This window comes from Lithobates pipiens, unplaced genomic scaffold (assembly GCF_037356315.1).
Source record: "Lithobates pipiens isolate NorthernLeopardFrog02 unplaced genomic scaffold, aLitPip1_a1.2 Scaffold_23, whole genome shotgun sequence".
In the NCBI taxonomy this organism is placed as follows: domain Eukaryota; kingdom Metazoa; phylum Chordata; class Amphibia; order Anura; family Ranidae; genus Lithobates; species Lithobates pipiens.
Genome location: NW_027507785.1, coordinates 112,083,439 through 112,104,218, shown reverse-complemented (window position 1 = coordinate 112,104,218; position 20,780 = coordinate 112,083,439). Strand labels below are relative to the sequence as shown.

Genomic DNA, 20,780 nt, shown 5'->3' with positions numbered 1-20,780 from the left:
ACACAGGTATGCATATATGTGGCCCCACAGCAGTAAGATCCACTTCTGCGAGGCCGAATATATGCGTACGTTCGGTGGGAAGAGGTTAATGTGGTTCGGCCAGAAGCCAAAATAAGGTCCCTTTGTTAACTATATAAGTCTCTTTGCATTATTTAGGTGCCTTACCACCAATGGTAGAGTGAGGCCACATTACCTGGCTGTTGCCATGTCATTAGAGCTAAAGATGTGGTGTACTGCCATGTGGTGTTTTTGTTATGTTATGATGTTTTTCTTCAGCATGATGTTGTGCTATCCCAAAATGTCATGATGCCAAAGTGCCCCTAAGTATGATCGTATTGCCTTTAATGTAATTCCAGAGTGAGCCCAAAGTGATGCATTCACCTCCCTGAGTCATGCCATGTTCAGATCTCCTTCAACTCCCCTTTTGGATCATAGGCCAATATAGAAAAGGGAGAATTAAATAAAAAACAAAAAAAACTAGCATTTTTAAATGAATAGTAGATCTTAGGTGATAGTACTATGTAGAAAATGTACTTCCAAGTCTAAATATTCATGTACTTTTACTACTGTTTGTTACAGGATATGTACCTCCAGCTTCAGCAGCACGTAAGTGTTTACCAATATAAAAGTCTTCCTGTTCATCCAATAATTGTAAAAATAAAATGTTGCTTTGTATGTTTTAACATGCTTGGTTTCAAACACTTGAATGCACATATGCAACATGAAGGTAAATATTGGTGTTTGTTTTTTTTCTATTCCCACACTTCTCTTTTAATATGGTTCCTATTAATCCGATCACTTATGCCGCGTACACACGAGCGGACTGTATGGCGTACTTAGTCCATCATACAATCCGACGGACAGTCCGTCATACTTTCCACTGAACGGACTTGTCCACACACGGATACCCAAACAGTCCGACGAAAGCTTGCGCGATGACGTACAGCACGTGCGACGGGACTAGAAATAGGAAGTCCAAGACACAGCAAAGCACCCTTTGGGCTCCTTCTGCTGACTTTGCGTTAGTAGAAGTTTGGTTAGAGACGATTCGCGCTTTTCAGACTTCAGCTTAATTTGTCAGTTTTCTGCGGCGCAGTCTACCTGTGAGGTTTGTATCTGTCTTTCGGTACGCATGGATCAGTTGGTACCTGTTGTTAGGCGCTTCTGGTCCGCTCGTTTCTGGGTTTCAGGTCGTTCTTCATAGGTCTGGCTGTTCTTCAGTGCGTTCAGTTAAGCTTGTTTGTCCAGCCGACCGTTTAAAAGCCATGGAGAGTGGACGTACTCGGGAACGAGTTTGTGCTATATGGGGGCTTGGTGTTGGGGTTAATACTTTGACCCGAGCCCAGTCTGTGAACAGGGTGAGGAGGAGTTCATGGACAAAGAATTGGTTGCGCCAGCGCGACCAATTCTCGCATATGCCTTTACTCCGTGAGATCCATGAGAATAATCCTGATGATTTCAGGAATTATCTCAGGATGACGGACCCCGTTTTTCACCGTCTGCTGGCTTTGCTGACCCCTTATATCAGCAGGCAGGATACCTGCATGCGGTAAGCCATCACTCCGGAGCAGAGGCTCGTCGCCACGTTGCGCTACTTGGCGACAGGGAGAAGCCTTCAGGACCTCAAGTTCTCTACAGGCATCTCCCCCCAGGATCTGGGGATCATTATTCCAGAGACCTGTTCTGCCATTATTCGGGTCCTGCAGAAGGAATATATGAAGGTAAGTTTGTTCTTTTAATATTGCATTATATGCATTGTATGTTTGTATTAATTTCATCATGACTTTTAATATCCATGACAGGAATATGCTGTGAATGTCCCCTTTATATGAATGCATGCAATTGTTTTTTTTGATGTTTTTTTTTTTTTGTGTCATTTTTTTTATAGCTTTTACCTTTTTGTGTCCCACGTGCATATTTGCTTTCACTAACGTCCCCAGCATGCAATCCTGGGCCCCTATACACCCACAGCCGAGACTGTTCTTCTCTAATTCATATTGTCATCTCCATTGTACTGTTTTACTGCCCCCCACCCTTTGTATACTCTTTGTATACACCCTTTGTGTATATATATATATATATATATATATATATATATATATATATATATATATAGGGATTGTATACTCATTAATTAGGCCCCCACCCCACTCAAATTGGTTGCAGGGATTGTATACTCATTAATTAGGCCCCCACCCCACTCAGATTGGTTGCAGGGATTGTATACTCATTAATTAGGCCCCCACCCCACTCAAATTGGTTGCAGGGATTGTGTCAGGAACGGTGTTGTTGCTGGGATCGCCTGCTGGTGTCACTGTTTATTTTGCCATCAAAGGTTGCAGTTCTGGTGGTCACCAGCGGGTGTCTCCCAGCAAACAGACATTCTAATAATCCAGCTGCACCCGAAGTGGTATGGCTTGGAAGTATATAAGCCCGCCCTTCACTGAGGCTCATTGCTTCAGAATCCTTCCTGCTAGCCTCGTCCCTGCCTGACCTGAGCTGTTGCCTGATACCTGTTCCTGATACCTGTTCCTGATACCTGTTCCTGATACCTGTTCCTGATACCTGTTCCTGATACCTGTTCCTGATACCTGTTCCTGATACCTGATTTGCTTCCTGTCCTGGACTCTGTTCCCTATACCTGTGACTTGTCCCCTGATTCCTGCCTTGGCTCCCCTTGCTTCCGCTTCCTCCACCTGGCCTCCTGTTCCCCTTGTCTCTCATCCCTGCCTGGTTATGTATGTGTTCCCTTTCCATGTATATATATATAGTTAGTTAGTTAGTTTAGGGTTTTGGGGTTTGCGGTGTATTATTTGTGTTCTTGCTTGTTTATGGTTTGCTGTGTTTGTTTGGTTTGCACGCGTGTCTTTTTCCTTAATAAATATTTATATTTTCACTTACCTTGAGCCTGATTCCGTTAGTGCAGCCCATTGATCTGTTTACTTTGTGCTGGATGCCTGTGTCAGGCATCCCTTCCATGACAGAATTCTGAAGCCATACTAACAGATCGGCTGCACTTGGGAATAGGATCTGGATACTTGCTATTGCCAAAAAATGCATCTGGAAGATATTCTGTATCTTTCGCTTCTGGCAACAGATGACAGAGATTTTTGTCATCAGACATTAGGTGAATACACTAGAGAGCAACTGCTGGAATGTATCCGTATAGCCCATGTTTTTGTTGATCAGGGCAGTTTTCTGTTTGAGGACGTGCAGCCATTGATTAGGATCTGTACAGAGTTGGCCCTGTCTGATGCCTCTAGTGGAGGTGATGACTATACACCCCCTTTTAGTGCAGCTCAGGTAGAGTCTTTGGTGTGGCTGTTGGAAGATGACTCAGCCTTTTTCTTTGAGCAGTACTCAGCTTGTCCTCAACAGGTGCTTGCAGCATGTATTGATTCAGTGCAGTCTCTGGTCAGACAAACCATGTGCAAACCAGATTTTGTGCAACCATTATTACAGGCCTGGTCAAGCTTGTTGTACTCAGCTTCTGTCAGCTCCAAACCACCCATTTCTGTGTCCAGATACCAGCCTGCTGGGATATCTTCCTCTCTATTACCCCCAACAACCACAATTTCTGACCCATACACCCTGCTACCAAAGAAGTACCAGTACCCTGTTTCCTCCTGCTGTACCTACCCAGTCTTTAACCCCTCTGCTACTTCTCAGCTGCCTTCATCAGTTCCATTGAATCTCCCCTCAAGATCTGCTCCCTCTGTTTTACCATCCTTCCACTCTTCGCTCTTACCAGCTGCATCCACTACCTACAGCCCTGTACCCTCATACAAATCTTCAGTTGCTAAAACCAAAAAGAAACGGAAGTTTTTCCCAACCCATACCATTCTGTCATCCCCCACTTCTGCCTCCGCGCCTGATGTTCCAATGCCTGCTGTTCAGCCTGTTGTGCCAGTGTCTCTGCCTGTTGTCCAGCCTGCTGTCCCGGCCTTCCAGCCTGACGCCTTCCAGCCTGCTGCCCCGGCCTTCCAGCCTGACGCCTTCCAGCCTGACGCCTTCCAGCCTGCTGCCCCGGCCTTCCAGCCTGACGCCTTCCAGCCTGCTGCCCCGGCCTTCCAGCCTGACGCCTTCCAGCCTGCTGCCCCGGCCTTCCAGCCTGACGCCTTCCAGCCTGCTGCCCCGGCCTTCCAGCCTGACGCCTTCCAGCCTGCTGCCCCGGCCTTCCAGCCTGACGCCTTCCAGCCTGCTGCCCCGGCCTTCCAGCCTGACGCCTTCCAGCCTGCTGCCCCGGCCTTCCAGCCTGACGCCTTCCAGCCTGCTGCCCCGGCCTTCCAGCCTGACGCCTTCCAGCCTGCTGCCCCGGCCTTCCAGCCTGACGCCTTCCAGCCTGCTGCTCCGGCCTTCCAGCCTGACGCCTTCCAGCCTGCTGCTCCGGCCTTCCAGCCTGACGCCTTCCAGCCTGCTGCCCCGGCCTTCCAGCCTGACGCCTTCCAGCCTGCTGCCCCGGCCTTCCAGCCTGACGCCTTCCAGCCTGCTGCTCCGGCCTTCCAGCCTGACGCCTTCCAGCCTGCTGCTCCGGCCTTCCAGCCTGACGCCTTCCAGCCCGCTGCTCCGGCCTTCCAGCCTGACGCCTGCCAGCCTGCTGCTCCGGCCTTCCAGCCTGACACCTTCCAGCCTACTGTCCCGGCCTTGCAGCCTGACGCCTTCCAGCCTGATGCCCCGGCCTTGCAGCCTGACGCCTTCCAGCCTGATGTCCCGGCCTTGCATTCTGACGCCTTGCAGTCTGATGCCTTGCAGTCTGATGCCCCGGCCTTGCAGTCTGATGCCTTGCAGTCTGATGCCCCGGCCTTGCAGTCTGATGCCTTGCAGTCTGATGTCCCGGCCTTCCAGTCTGATGCCTTGCAGTCTGATGTCCCGGCCTTCCAGTCTGATGCCTTGCAGTCTGATGTCCCGGCCTTCCAGTCTGATGCCTTGCAGTCTGATGTCCCGGCCTTCCAGTCTGATGCCTTGCAGTCTGATGTCCCGGCCTTCCAGTCTGATGCCTTGCAGTCTGATGTCCCGGCCTTCCAGTCTGATGCCTTGCAGTCTGATGTCCCGGCCTTCCAGTCTGATGCCTTGCAGTCTGATGTCCCGGCCTTCCAGTCTGATGCCTTGCAGTCTGATGTCCCGGCCTTCCAGTCTGATGCCTTGCAGTCTGATGTCCCGGCCTTCCAGTCTGATGCCTTGCAGTCTGATGTCCCGGCCTTCCAGTCTGATGCCTTGCAGTCTGATGTCCCGGCCTTCCAGTCTGATGCCTTGCAGTCTGATGTCCCGGCCTTCCAGTCTGATGCCTTGCAGTCTGATGTCCCGGCCTTCCAGTCTGATGCCTTGCAGTCTGATGTCCCGGTCTTCCAGTCTGATGCCTTGCAGTCTGATGTCCCGGCCTTCCAGTCTGATGCCTTGCAGTCTGATGTCCCGGCCTTCCAGTCTGATGCCTTGCAGTCTGATGTCCCGGCCTTCCAGTCTGATGTCCCGGCCTTCCAGTCTGATGCCTTCCAGTCTGATGTCTCGGCCTTCCAGTCTGATGCCTTCCAGTCTGATGTCCCGGCCTTCCAGTCTGATGCCTTCCAGTCTGATGTCCCGGCCTTCCAGTCTGATGCCTTCCAGTCTGATGTCCCGGCCTTCCAGTCCGATGCCTTGCAGTCTGATGTCCCGGCCTTCCAGTCCGATGCCTTGCAGTCTGATGTCCCGGCCTTCCAGTCCGATGCCTTGCAGTCTGATGTCCCGGCCTTCCAGTCCGATGCCTTGCAGTCTGATGTCCCGGCCTTCCAGTCCGATGCCTTGCAGTCTGATGTCCCGGCCTTCCAGTCCGATGCCTTGCAGTCTGATGTCCCGGCCTTCCAGTTCGATGCCTTGCAGTCTGATGACCTGGAGCTCGCTGCCCAGCCTGATGACCCGGAGCTCGCTGCCCAGCCTGATGACCCGGAGCTCGCTGCCCAGCCCGATGACCCGGAGCTCGCTGCCCAGCCCGATGACCCGGAGCTCGCTGCCCAGCCCGATGACCCGGAGCTCGCTGCCCAGCCCGATGACCCGGAGCTCGCTGCCCAGCCCGATGACCCGGAGCTCGCTGCCCAGCCCGATGACCCGGAGCTCGCTGCCCAGCCCGATGACCCAGAGCTCGCTGCCCAGCCCGATGACCCGGAGCTCGCTGCCCAGCCCGATGACCCGGAGCTCGCTGCCCAGCCCGATGACCCGGAGCTCGCTGCCCAGCCCGATGACCCGGAGCTCGCTGCCCAGCCCGATGACCCGGAGCTCGCTGCCCAGCCTTCTGCCCAGGCTGATGACCCAGTGTTTGCTGCCCAGCCTGGTGACCCGGTGCTTTCTGCCAAGCCTACTGCCCAGCCTGATGACCTGGAGCTTGCTGCCCCACCTGATGACCCGGTGCTTGCTGCCAAGTCTACTGCCCAGCCTGATGACCCGGTGTTTGCTGCCCAGCCTGATGACCCGGTGCTTGCTGCCAAGCCTACTGCCCAGCCTGATGACCCGATGCTTGCTGCCCGGCCTGATGACCCGATGCTTGCTGCCCGGCCTGATGACCCGATGCTTGCTGCCCGGCCTGATGACCCGATGCTTGCTGCCCGGCCTGATGACCCGATGCTTGCTGCCCGGCCTGATGACCCGATGCTTGCTGCCCGGCCTGATGACCCGATGCTTGCTGCCCGGCCTGGTGACCCGATGCTTGCTGCCCGGCCTGGTGACCCGATGCTTGCTGCCCGGCCTGATGACCCGATGCTTGCTGCCCGGCCTGATGACCCGATGCTTGCTGCCCGGCCTGATGACCCGATGCTTGCTGCCCGGCCTGATGACCCGATGCTTGCTGCCCGGCCTGATGACCCGATGCTTGCTGCCCGGCCTGATGACCCGATGCTTGCTGCCCAGCCTGATGACCCGATGCTTGCTGCCCGGCCTGATGACCTGGAGCCTGCTGCCCAGCCCGATGACCCGAAGCAAGTTGCCCAGCCTGTTTTTATTTCCAGATCTAAACTTCCAGACCCTGGTGGTGGGATACATGTTCCATTGTCGGAGTTGGGTGGCATGCCTCCCAGTAGGTTAAGAGACTCTGGCCGGAGAGCGCAAAGAAGTCAGCAATCACAGGGGAGACTTTTCTGGACTTTTCCCCATTTAGATGCACTGTCAGGTCAAGGGCAGAATGGAGTGTCCGGAGGCCACTCCTTAGGGGGGGGAACTGTCAGGAACGGTGTTGTTGCTGGGATCGCCTGCTGGTGTCACTGTTTATTTTGCCATCAAAGGTTGCAGTTCTGGTGGTCACCAGCGGGTGTCTCCCAGCAAACAGACATTCTAATAATCCAGCTGCACCCGAAGTGGTATGGCTTGGAAGTATATAAGCCCGCCCTTCACTGAGGCTCATTGCTTCAGAATCCTTCCTGCTAGCCTCGTCCCTGCCTGACCTGAGCTGTTGCCTGATACCTGTTCCTGATACCTGTTCCTGATACCTGTTCCTGATACCTGTTCCTGATACCTGATTTGCTTCCTGTCCTGGACTCTGTTCCCTATACCTGTGACTTGTCCCCTGATTCCTGCCTTGGCTCCCCTTGCTTCCGCTTCCTCCACCTGGCCTCCTGTTCCCCTTGTCTCTCATCCCTGCCTGGTTATGTATGTGTTCCCTTTCCATGTATATATATATAGTTAGTTAGTTAGTTTAGGGTTTTGGGGTTTGCGGTGTATTATTTGTGTTCTTGCTTGTTTATGGTTTGCTGTGTTTGTTTGGTTTGCACGCGTGTCTTTTTCCTTAATAAATATTTATATTTTCACTTACCTTGAGCCTGATTCCGTTAGTGCAGCCCATTGATCTGTTTACTTTGTGCTGGATGCCTGTGTCAGGCATCCCTTCCATGACAGATTGTATACTCATTAATTAGGCCCCCACCCCACTCAGATTGGTTGCAGGGATTGTATACTCATTAATTAGACCCCCACCCCACTCAGATTGGTTGCAGGGATTGTATACTCATTAATTAGGCCCCCACCCCACTCACATTGGTTGCAGGGATTGTATACTCATTAATTAGGCCCCCACCCCACTCACATTGGTTGCAGGGATTGTATACTCATTAATTAGGCCCCCACCCCACTCAAATTGGTTGCAGGGATTGTATACTCATTAATTAGGCCCCCACCCCACTCAGATTGGTTGCAGGGATTGTATACTCATTAATTAGGCCCCCACCCCACTCAAATTGGTTGCAGGGATTGTATACTCATTAATTAGGCCCCCACCCCACTCAAATTGGTTGCAGGGATTGTATACTCATTAATTAGGCCCCCACCCCACTCAAATTGGTTGCAGGGATTGTATACTCATTAATTAGGCCCCCATCCCACTCAGATTGGTTGCAGGGATTGTATACTCATTAATTAGGCCCCCACCCCACTCAAATTGGTTGCAGGGATTGTATACTCATTAATTAGGCCCCCACCCCACTCAAATTGGTTGCAGGGATTGTACACTCATTAATTAGGCCCCCACCCCACTCAGATTGGTTGCAGGGATTGTACACTCATTAATTAGGCCCCCACCCCACTCAAATTGGTTGCAGGGATTGTATACTCATTAATTAGGCCCCCACCCCACTCACCCACCTAACTTATGTCCCCTGGTCCATCAGAGGGCTGAGTAATCTGTGAATTGGGCCGTCTATTTTTTTTTTTTTGCAGAAAAACATTTTCAATATTTCTGTTTAACTGTTGTTCCAAAATGTTTTTGAGTTTTATTTGTTATGAATTGTTTTGATTTAATGACTCATTTTTTTTTTATTTTTTTATTTTTTTTCCTGTGTTTGACTCCCCAGTTTCCTTCCACGCCACAGGAATGGCAGACTGTGGCTTCCCAGTTCGCTGCCCGTTGGGACTTTCCCAACTGTGGAGGGGCGATCGACGGGAAACATGTGCGGATTGTGCCCCCACCCCATTCAGGGTCCTACTATTGGAATTATAAGGGGTTCCATAGTGTGGTGTTAATGGCGGTGGTGTCAGCACAATATGACTTTCTGTATGTGGATGTGGGGAAGAACGGCCGGATGTCTGACGGAGGAGTGTTTAGGCAGACCGAGTTCTGCCACCGTCTCATCACTGGTGACCTGGACTTGCCACCAGATGCTGATAATGTGGAGGGTCTACCTTTTGTTTTTATCGCTGATGAAGCGTTCGGTCTGAGTGACCATTTGATGAAGCCCTTCCCCCAAAGGACCCTCACCCCGGAGAGGAGGGTTTTTAATTACCGGCTGGCCAGAGCAAGAAGGGTTGTGGAGAATGCCTTTGGCATTATGGCCAGCCGGTTCCGTCTGTTTTTGACAGCAATAAACTTGGCAGAGTACAAACTGAACTATGTCATTCTCTGCTGCTGCATTTTGCACAACTTTTTAAGAAAACTTTCTGGAACCCATTACCTGCAGCCAATTGGGCCTGAGGCCGGACTAATGCCAGAACTCACAGGGCTGGATCATGCCCATCCTGGCTTAGCCCCCCTAACAGCACGTGAGGTGCGTGACCAGTATGTCACCTATTTTAATGGTAGGGGGGCTATTCCAATGCCAGCTGACCAATAAATATTTCCTTTTGTTTAAATATGTATTGTCTGATCAAATTTTTAAGTTTGGTTCTTGTTTGCTTTTCTAGGTGGTTGTCTCCTACATTCTCCTAATTCAGGGATATGCAATTGGCCGACCTCCAGCTGGTGCAAAACTACAAGTCAATCATGCCTTTGGGTCTCATGCTTGTGGCTGTCAGTCTTGCTATGCTTCATGGGACTTGTAGTTCTGCAACAGCTGGATTTCCACTAATTGCATATTCCTGTCCTAGTGCATTTGTATTGCAAAGTGGTTTTTGCCAATAGTAAATAAGGCCCTTTGTGACAGAAAACACAAAATGACTTCCCAAACTGGTATTGAGTATTGAAAGAAGTAGACACACACACACACACATCTTTTTTTTTAAATTTTTAATAGTGCACATTCCAACAAGTGCCTCTTTTTTTGGTATTTTTCTTTTTGTTTTGTTTTGTTTTGGTAAACAATTTTTTTTGTAAACATATAAATATATATATATCTATATATATATATATATATATATAATAAAATAAAAAATAAATAAAATCTAATTTTTAACTATTTACAGAAAACAAGGGGTAAAGCCAAATTTTGAAGATGCACACCAAAAATTGGTAATGTCAACATGTGCTATCTACCATCATGAGTGATCAATGGACGTGTTTGGTGGGTGCAATCCCTTCCTCTCACATACTAGAATGAGGAAGGGTTTGCAAACACAAAATGCGTACATTGCGATCCTCTGATGGCACATAGCACATGTTGACACACCGTGTGCATCTTCAAAATTTGGCCTCTAAAAAAAATGTTCTAAAAACATTAAAAACTTTTTTACAAGGAAATGAAGAACATGATCTTTCGTTTTAGGGAAAAGGGGCTTAGATTCTCCCTAAAACATCGATCATGTTCTTCAGTTCCTGCTTCATAGTGTCCAGTTCTTGTTGCATGTTTTGCATCTTGTTCTGCATTTGATCAATCTTGCCATTCCAGGCCATGATCTGACCAATCAGTCTCTGGGCACTGTCAGAGGAAAATGGCTCCGCGGCTTGTCCTTCCACAACCAGATCATCACCTAAAAACATGTGTAGATAAAAAATTTTGTTAAAATATACAGCCATTAATTGTTTACCTTAAGCTGGGTTGTCAGACACTCACTTTGTGGGGTGCGTATCTCCACCACCTCTTCCTCCTCCACATCTAGCCCTGGGCTGGGCTGCTCCAGCTCTGACACTGGGCTGGGCTGCTCCAGCTCTGACACTGGGCTGGGCTGCTCCAGCTCTGACACTGGGCTTGGGCTAACTGCCCAATCAGGCTGGTGAGGTCGGGGGGTCCTGGGCTGCTCCGCCTCTTGTCTGAGTCTTTGTTCTCCTATGAGAATGAAAAAACAAAAAAAAAGGTATACTTTTAAGCATAGTGATATTTGAGTTCAGAAATTGGAATATGAAACATTGGTTTGAAGTGGTGTACAATTATTAGCTGGTTGTTACAAGATCCTAGTTTAATACATCATTTAAATGACATTTTTTTAGTTAGGCTGTGTTCAGACTGCTGCGATGTGCGAACGCTGCAAATCTACTGTGATTTCACGCATCGCATGCCTCCCGGAGGCAGTTCACACTGCCCTATGTGACCTGCTGGGAGTGTCAGTGTAAAGTTTTATTGACACCTCCAAATTATTTCTCATATCACAGTGCAATCTTTAAACTCGGACAGGAATCGGACCACATGGTGTGAACACCCATGTGATCCGATTATGCTGTGGACTAAAAAAAGGGCTATGTACAAGTTTGGGCCGGATGCGATGCGAATTCAGCCATACTATATGTATGGCTGAAATCGCATCACACAGAGATCACATGTGATTTGCACTGCAGTACGGTGCAAATCACATTCAATCTCGTACATTGCAGCAATGTGAACCTAGCCTTTAACCAAACTGCGATACTTTATATCTTTTGTCCAAGTTTCACAGACGGACACACTCGAATCATCCCCTGGAGTATCTGTGTGTGATTATGTCAAAAAATGTTCTATGATGTCCCAAACTACACTAAATGATTCCCAGTCCAGATGTTGAACCAGCATTTTATCTATCTATCTATCTATCTATCTATCTATCTATCTATCTATCTATCTATCTATCTATCTATCTATCTATCTATCTATCTATCTATCTCTCTCTTTCTTTTTTTTAGTTAGACTACATTACATTGAATAAATTTATGAAACAGCTTCAGCTATAAAGACATGTACACAAAGATATCCTAAACTGAGTGTGACAATTCAGTTTATCATGAACAATACAAAAAAATGAATAACTAATTAAAATCTAATCCAACACCAGATAAATTTACACCATATACAAATTCACGCTATTTACGTCCACATATACGAACGAGCATATTCGCTCATTACATGAACTATTAACCACACAAACGATCAAATTCGCCAGATTTACAAATATATCGTATACACCTATACGAACGATTATGTCCGACCGTCATGATAAGCGCAGAGTACTCACTTTTTTTCAGTGCCTTTTTGATTCTCCTGTATTGGTCCGGCTCCCTGGATTTGATGTCGGACCATCGTTTCCGGAGCTGATCTTTGGCTCTTCGGACCCCAAATTTGCTCTCCAAAGTGCTCACAACTATCGTCATGATGCCATCTTTTCAGATATTGGGTTTGGGATACGGGCCATTTTCCCCATCGTAATCCTCCCTTCGGAGTATATCCACCATCTCCACCATCTCTTCAAAGGCCATGTTTGTGGCCTTAAACCTTTTCCTTGCTCCGGAAGCATGGGGTTCAGGGCTTTCCTCCGCGCTGCTAACTGAAAATCCGTCCGCCATCTTCATCTATTCAATCTCCCACAGCGGAACGAGGGTAAAAGGGGCGGGGAAATACGGTCACACGAAACGTCAGGGGCGGGCAACGTGGGCGATGCAGGCGGAGCTTGAACGCATGCGCTGTATATAAAGCGTTACCGCGAGGCCGTACGTTTGTCCGAACGGAAGCAGCGAGTGATACACGCGACGGTAAGATGGTTATCTTTTTATTTTTAGGGTTTTAGGCCTGCGTTAGGAATGTATATAGTGGGATTTTACCTTGTGGATGGTTAGTTGATTTCAATGTGGGTTGGTGGTTGAGTGGGGTTGGTGTTTTGTGTGGTAGTGTGGGGGTGGGGGTGGGGGTGGGTGTGTGGGGGGGTAGTGCGTGTGGTAGTGTGTGTGGGGGTGGGTGTATGGGGGGGTAGTGTGTGTGTGGGGGGGGTAGTGTGTGTGGTAGTGTGTGTGTGGGGGTAGTGTGGGTGGGTGTAGTGTGGGTGTAGTGTGTGTCTCGCCTACATTGTCACAATATAAATAGGGTGCATTTGGTCTGACATTAGTATTTATGTTTTTTTTTTTTTTTTTTTTTTTTTTCAGAACTCAAAATGCAAAAGTACACTCCGGACCCCTTTAAGGAGGAGGCATTCCTCTCAACATTCATTGATATGTTTGAGATGCACAGGAGCCTGTGGGATTCCAAGCACCCACTATATTCAAGCCGTCCTGGCCGGAGGAAGACACTGGGGACAATTTTGAAGTTTGTGAAAACCCGACTCCCCCAGGCAGACCTTAAGTTTGTGAGCTCCAAAATTCAGGGCCTGCGTAACATGTATAGGCGGGAGCGCAACAAGATCCTAGAGTCCCAAACATCAGGAGCAGCAGCAGATCAGATATATGTACCTAGGCTGTTGTATTACAACAGGCTGCGTTTTCTGGATGACACGTCAGAAGCCAGGCAGTCACTTTCCACTCTTCCGTCTACCCTTCCCTCCACCCTTCCCTCCACTTCAGGTGAGCCACCCCAGGAAGATCCAGACCCCTCCTTGCTGGACGAAGTTGATGCGCCCAGCTGGAGCCAGGCATATTTTAGTTTCTAAAGTTAGGATTGCTCAAATATTAATGATGTAAAGTTCAATGTTTGAATTGCTTCCAAATCTAGGATTTCATCACAAATTAAATTACATATAAGGATACAGTAGTTTCCACAAATGTGGCTAAAAGCTTGGTGAACTGATGGAAAAATGATGGTGTCAAAATGATAGCCTTTTGTATTTCAAGACAAATGTATTTGCAAGTGAGAACTGTAAAATTGTCAGTGATTGATGATTTCAAAATATAGACATATTTTATTTATTTATTTCTTTATTTTTTACACAGGATGAGCTCACCCAGGAGGAGGCCGGGACCAGTGGTATGGAGGAGGAGGCCGGGACCAGCCACACGCAGAAGATAGCTGGGCCCAGCAGGAGTCAGACCGAAAGTCAGGTCCCTCCCCTTCGCCTAGCCAGCAAAAGGCCCAGGAGGATGACGCAGACAGAGGAGGAGTCATTGGCGCTTATACGTCAAGCCAGCCAATTGCTAAGTAAACCCCCCAATCCTGAAGAGGCCTACGCTACTTATTTGGCCAGCAAGTTGCTTGAAATGGAGAAGGGACAGCGCAACTTGTGCGACGCGATTTTCTTCGACAGTATTCAGCGGGGTCTGAAGGGTGAGCTAACACCAACCACCAGACTGTACAACACAGACCCTACTGCTCCTCCTCCTCCTCCTCCTCCTCCTCCTACCACAAGTCCACCACCAGAGGCACAGCCTCCAGCAAAGCGTGGAGGGAAGGCTAGACGGAAGAGTCGGAAGTGACTGCCTGGCTTCAGTCTGCTCTGACAGAAGACGCAGGCTGTTGTAGTACCACAGTCTGGGGACATAGATGTCATCTGCTGCTGTTCCTGGTCTGTGGGATTCTAGGACCATGTTGTGCTCCCTATTTTCATGTTACACAGGATCTGAATTTTGGTGGCCACTGACTTGATGTGTGCCTGGGGGACAAAAGGCTTCACAAACTTCAAAAGTGTCTCCAGTGTTGCCTCCCTCTTGATTTTGTTTTGTACAGACTAAAAATAAAGATTTATTATTTCCAAAAATATTGTAATTTTTTTTTTATTTTGGCTTAAAAAAACTGAGTTTATTTGTGAGTAGGCAGGTACATGTCAAAAGACTATGGGGGTTATTTACAAAACACACGTTCATGTTAATATAAATATGCTAACTTCAAGTGCAATTTTTAAAGCACTGCAAGTGCACTTGGAAGTGCAGTTGCTGTAAATTTGAGGCTAACATTTGAAATGAGGGGAAGCTCTGCTGATTTTGAACATTCAATCATGTGTAAGCTAAAATGCTGGTTTGGGTATCTATCTATCTATCTATCTATCTATCTATCTATCTATCTATCTATCTATCTATAAATAAATAATTTTAAACTAACAATAGTAGTTCCAAAAATATATAGTAATAGATAAATTATAAAATTTTATATATATATATATATATATATATATATATATATATATTTTTTTTTTTTATGAAGTTTATATATATATATATATATATATATATATATATATCTATATCTATATATATATTCTCAAATTGGAATATTAATCATAGGATGAGGATGAATAAAAACATTTGTGATAACTCTGTGTGAATATAAGCAGCAAAGCTACTTCACTTTTCTTGCATTATGAAGAAGAAAAGAATGGGCTATATTAAAAAAACACAAAATTAGCAGCATGACGAATATGCTAGCTTCAATACGAACACTAGTTTTACAAGACCGAGCGCTTCCGCCCTGTAAATCCTTTCTGGGCATGCGTCATTCTTAGTCCGTCCGACTAGCATACTGACGAGCGGATTGTCCGCTGAAACCAAAGTATGACGGACAGAATTTCGAAAAATCAGAAATTCTTAGTACGCCAGACTGCACGCTGAAAAAGTCAGCTGAAGCCCACACACGAGCGGACTGTCCGCTGAAATGTGTTTCGACGGACTAAGTACGCCATACAGTCCGCCCGTGTGTACGCGGCATTAGAATGATTGTTGCTTAAACAAAATTGCTGAAAAAAAGCGTTGCTGCAATGGAATAAAGTAAATACTCACCCCTACAGCCTGAGCCTCTGAAACCTGTTCTGTTGTAAAGAAATCCTCAGCTGAACTGTTACCAAGATAAATGACTGAGAGAAGCAGGGGACACAGGAGATAAGTGTTGGTTTCAAAATCACTTCAGCCAAAAAACATCCAGTGTCCCACAAGTAATTTTGGGCTTTATGGAGCACTGCTGTCGGCTGTCCCTCCTCTTCTATCAAGTTGGCACCTGGTGTCCTGAGAATAGGTAAGTATCTTCCTCTACAGGGTAGATAGTATTGCTGTTAGAATGGGATGAGAGCAGTTTTAGCCCTTGTACACGTGGTCGGACATTCCGACGGAAAATGTCCGATCGGACCGCGTTGTCGGATAATCCGTGTGTGGGCTCCATCGCACTTTTTCCGTTGGAATGTCTGACCAACAAAGTTTGAGAGCTGGATATAAAATTTTCCGACAACATGATCCGATCGGACAAAGTTGAAGAGAATTCTGATCGGACAAAGTGCCATGCATGCTCAGATCAAATTACGAGACCAAAGCTATTGGCTACTAGCCTGAATGTATTCCCTTCGTAACAAACGAATGTCATCACGTTCTGAACGATCAGATTCTCCGACAACTTTGTCCGACCGTGTGTATGCAACACCAGTTTCGGACAAAATCTGTCGGAAAAAATCAGACGGATTTTGTGGTCAGAATGTCCGACCGTGTGTACAAGGGCTAAGGCTTAGTTCTAGCGTGGAATTCCAATTTCCAAATAATACGGTGTGGGAAAGCATGTGGTCAGTGTATTTTTCTGATGAGAACCCACCCAATGAGGCGATTCAGTTCGCATTGCACGCTATACAAGTATTTCATTCATTCATTCAATGCTCAACCTTCAAACGGCCCTTGCACATGAGCAGCTGGGAGGTGGTAAAATCAGGTGACTGTACCACCACCCGGCCACTCAAATTCTAACTGTACAGCCGAACAGGGCTGTACACATGCTGCAGCTTTTTTTAAATTGAGCTACAGAGTCTGACAGGTGGCACCACCTATCAAACTCACCTATTAGGTTCAATGAGGCCCTTCTGCAACCTCAAGCCAATGCTTGGTTTGCAGTTGTAGTGCTGTGCTGTTTTTCACAACTAAAGCGGTTATAAAGGCAGAAGGTTTTTTTTATCTTAATGCATTCTATTGCTATAGTCCTTTTGGCTGATCTCATCTTTTGACTCAAAACACTACCAGTTGTTCTACTACACTCACCACCTGTGACAAAATAGCTCCCAGACCTAAACTGGAAACATCAGTCTGGAAAAAGAACTCTTTCTGAAGGTCTTGTGCTAAAGGGCCTATTTCGGACAATCCAGTTACGCAACATAGTACTTTTACAATTGGCCAAAAATGTCAAAATTTATGCTAAGGTGGAAAAATATATAGAAGCAGTCAATCAGGCATTATAGTACAAGGAGCAGGACGGTCCGTCCATTAAGGGCGCACATGCTCCGCCCCCCATCTATGCATCCGACCCCATGCAGGATGCTGGACGTCTTAATTCCAACAGGGGATTGTTTTTTTGAAGCACCTAATTAGATCCAGAGGCTCTAATAGTCTTGAAGATAGGGTGGGCTTGGGGTGCAGAGAATGCGAATGAGCTCATCCAGGTGTGTTACAATAGCAAATGAATATGTGCTATTTGTAACACTGAATCTCCTCCCAACCAAACAGGAAGGGGGTCTTGAGATTGCTGAAAGGGCAGGCAATCCTATTGGATGTCTAGGAGGAGGGGAAGGAGCCACAAACGGCAGAAGCCGCTGTCATAGAGAAGAGAATGCAGGAGCTGCCTGATGCCCACACCACCTGGGGGGGTGCCCCAGCCTGCCGCCGGGGGGGGTTTGTTTGCCACCCCCCCCCCCAAAAAAACACCAGTCGCCACAGGCAAGGAGCATGTTAATAGCAGGGGAAAGCACAGCGAGAAAGAAATTAGCTCACCAGTGTACTGCTTCTCCATTCACTGTACAGTCATAGGGTGGGGGTAGGAAGGAAACTTTTAAAAATAAAACTGGAGAAAGATCTGTGAGATGAGTGGGAGAACTGTGTAATTCCCAGGGCTGGATAGATACAAACCCTTTTTGCAGGTAAAACTGCTAAATTATATTTATTCTATTTGTGTATTTCTTTGTTCAGAGTTAAGGGCCAACTCTAGGCCCTCCCTAGTAGTGGGGCTGTCCCTGCACTGCAAGGGTAAGTGCTTGTGTAGGTCTAGGGAATGGCAAAATGCATGTGATAAACATCAGAGGACATGCCACTGCCAGAGCATATGAGGGAAGAGACTGAGGGGACCAGTCTGACAGCTGAAAAACTGCTTTGCTTGTTCATCTAGCCTTAATAAACATTTTAATCCTTTCAGCGCTAAGCCACCCTCACTGCAAGGGAGCATTTTTACTCTCCCTGTGATTCAGCTTTAATCTTTAAATCAAAACTACAGACTTAACCACTTCAGCCCCGGAAGAATTTCCCCCCTTCCTGACCAGGCCATTTTTTGTGATATGGCACTGCGTCACGTTAACTGACAATTGCGCGGTAATGCGACGTTGTACCCAAACAAAAGGTATGTCCTTTTTTCTCCACAAATAGAGCTTTTTTTGGTGGTTTTTGATCAAGATCTGAGACAGATTGCTGCTCCTACTTAGTATGAACACATCTGTTTCTCCTCACCTGACAGGACAGGGATTTGTGTGTTTACACACACAAATCCCTGTTCCTCCTCTCGTGCCCGCAATCATTGGTCCCCCGCTGTGCAGGGCTGTTAAAGCAGCCGCAGAATATATACAGCGATTCGCACAGCAGAGCAATTCTGACACCGTATATATACAGGAGGCGGTCGGGAAGCGGTTAAAGAGGAGCTCCGGGCTCCCCAAAATTTTTTTAAAGTTAGCAGCCACAAATACTGTAGCTGCTGACTTTTAATATAAGGACACTTACCTGTCCAGGGAACCAGCGATGTCATCATCAAAGCCCATCTTCAGGTGCAGGTGCAAGCATCTCTATTAGGGGAAACAGAAAGTGAAGCCTTAGGGCTTCACAGCCGGTCTTCTATCACTCATACGTGAGCTGCACTGCGCCTTGTGAATGGTACCATAGTCTTCTGGGACCTGTGATGTGTCCTAGAAGGCTGCAGGGGAAGGGGGGGGGGGGGCGAACGTCCTGTCAAAAACAGATACCTGCTCCCCCCCAAAAAATGGCAAATGTGACAGTGGGGGGGGGGGGGGGGGGGAAGAGGGAGAATACCAAGAAGTGGAACTTCCCTTTTTTGGGTGAAGTTACGCTTTAAGCGAAGCAAATTGGAAGACAAATTCCATATGAGGAATGATTGGTCAAACTATCTGCTTGTTAGTATAATACCTTTGATAGCCAATTCCAACTGATCAGATGAAAAAAACAAAGGTGCAAGCTATAAAATGTTTATTATACATAATTAATCGAATAGAGAAAAATGGCCATGATCACGAGCAAAGAACAACCCGCAAGAAGATTGCAACAAACAGAAATCATATACAAGAAAGAACATTTAATAGGTAAATAACAGTGCAGCGCTAAGAATATATACAGAAACAAAAGAACAGATTGCTCATAGCATAAAATGTTAAAAAGTGAGGGACACTTAACCTTCTGGTGTCTTGAAGCTGATTGGTCTGACTCACGTGTTAGCTGACTGGAGACCCAGCATCGTGCCGTTGTTGATGCCAAGGTTGCTATACCAACAGACAGAATGAATAGGAAGTGAACACTTAACTTCCAGACGTTTGAAGCTGATTGGACGGCGCACGCCTTAGGAGGTGGAGTGTATAGGTGAAATTACATAGGTAGTTTACTATATAAAGGATAGACGTACAGGCCTCCATTATCGCTGAGGAAGTCCCGCTTAGGGACGATACGTGTGCGAGAGGACTTTGTGACATCACTGCAGCCACCTTATCCACCTATGTATACTGACAATACTACTTTTTATGTGAGTACCTGATTTTTATGAATAAAAATAAAGTATTTTAGCCACACAGCGTGCACTATATATTTTTTAATCGTTTTTTTCATGGTACTACAGTTGGAATTTAAGAGTGACAACGTGCAGTTGTTAAAAGTGGTTGGACATCGTATCTTATTCATCTGTACATTAAAGCTTCCATCTGTGACCGCTTTAAGTGGCGAACACCTGTTTGACCCATCTGTTAGCTCAGGGGTCCAGTGATTGAGGTGAGCGGTTTGGCTAGCTGGTGGAGGAATCACTGATTAGGAGATCGCACATGAATGTCTCTGTCACCCTTATCACCGCTAAGTAGATCTTATCTGTCAACTTTTATATCCATCTTTTATACCAAAGGGGACTTTTCAACATTTTATGCTATGAACAATCTGTTATTTTGTTTCTGTATATATTCTTAGCGCTGCACTGTTATTTACCTATTACATGTTTAGATGGCTTTTCATATATTGACCTTTTAGTGTACAGCTGCTTTCATTATGTGAGTTTATGTATATCATCTTGCGCTGACTGAACCCCCATATTTTACAAAGAAAGGACATTTGCCTTTGTTGTGCGAGAATTTTCGTACAAGTTAATACCATTGTTGGTTACATCACAATACGCACTTTCATGGAAAATTGGACAATCGTACGTAGAATTTTCTCATGATGTGCACCCCACTTTAAGCACAAATGGATTTTTCACTAGTAGTGTAGCTTTTTATCTTACTCATGCTGTTTTTTTTTTTTTTTTCAGGTTACCGTTATGCTGCTCCTCCCTCAACTCCATCTAACTGGGGTAATGTGTTTCTTGTTCTTGCAGTGAAATTTGACATTTCAAGCGTAATATATTAAAATCTATGCTATCTGTGTCTTTTATATGGAATTCAAGGATATTTTGTAGTTTGTGTAGAGCACAGTTTCCTATTCTGTTTTTGTTCTGTAGGTATTCTATTGACCAAGGCTATGGCATTATACTAGCTGGAAAAGAGTGCAAAGTGGCAGAGTTTAACTGTTATAATGATATGATCAGTCCTGGTGTAGTAATGAGGAGCAATGCATACCCCTGTCCTCCCTTTAGATGTGCAGTATGCAAATGCCTCACCAAAGATATAACTCTTAGGTTCTTTAACACTTGCTATTGAGGGGCAGTAAAAACAGATAGTTGAGCCTCTTAAGCTGCAAAGGCAGCCACATGGGGTTGTGTACATGTTGCTGCCCCAATGCTTTTCGGCAATAATGATCCCCC

General features: G+C 46.8%; 1 protein-coding gene across 1 annotated transcript in view; it reads left to right on the top strand.

Annotated features, from left to right (window-relative positions):
• Positions 1-20,780, top strand: part of LOC143927813 (inter-alpha-trypsin inhibitor heavy chain H3-like) — a 357,183-nt gene that overhangs the window by 309,597 nt on the left and 26,806 nt on the right. Inside the window, exons 15-16 of the mRNA XM_077452197.1 lie at positions 841-863; positions 3,107-3,112. Of these exons, the coding sequence (XP_077308323.1) occupies positions 841-863; positions 3,107-3,112 (29 nt within the window). The remainder of the gene's footprint in view (positions 1-840; positions 864-3,106; positions 3,113-20,780) is intronic.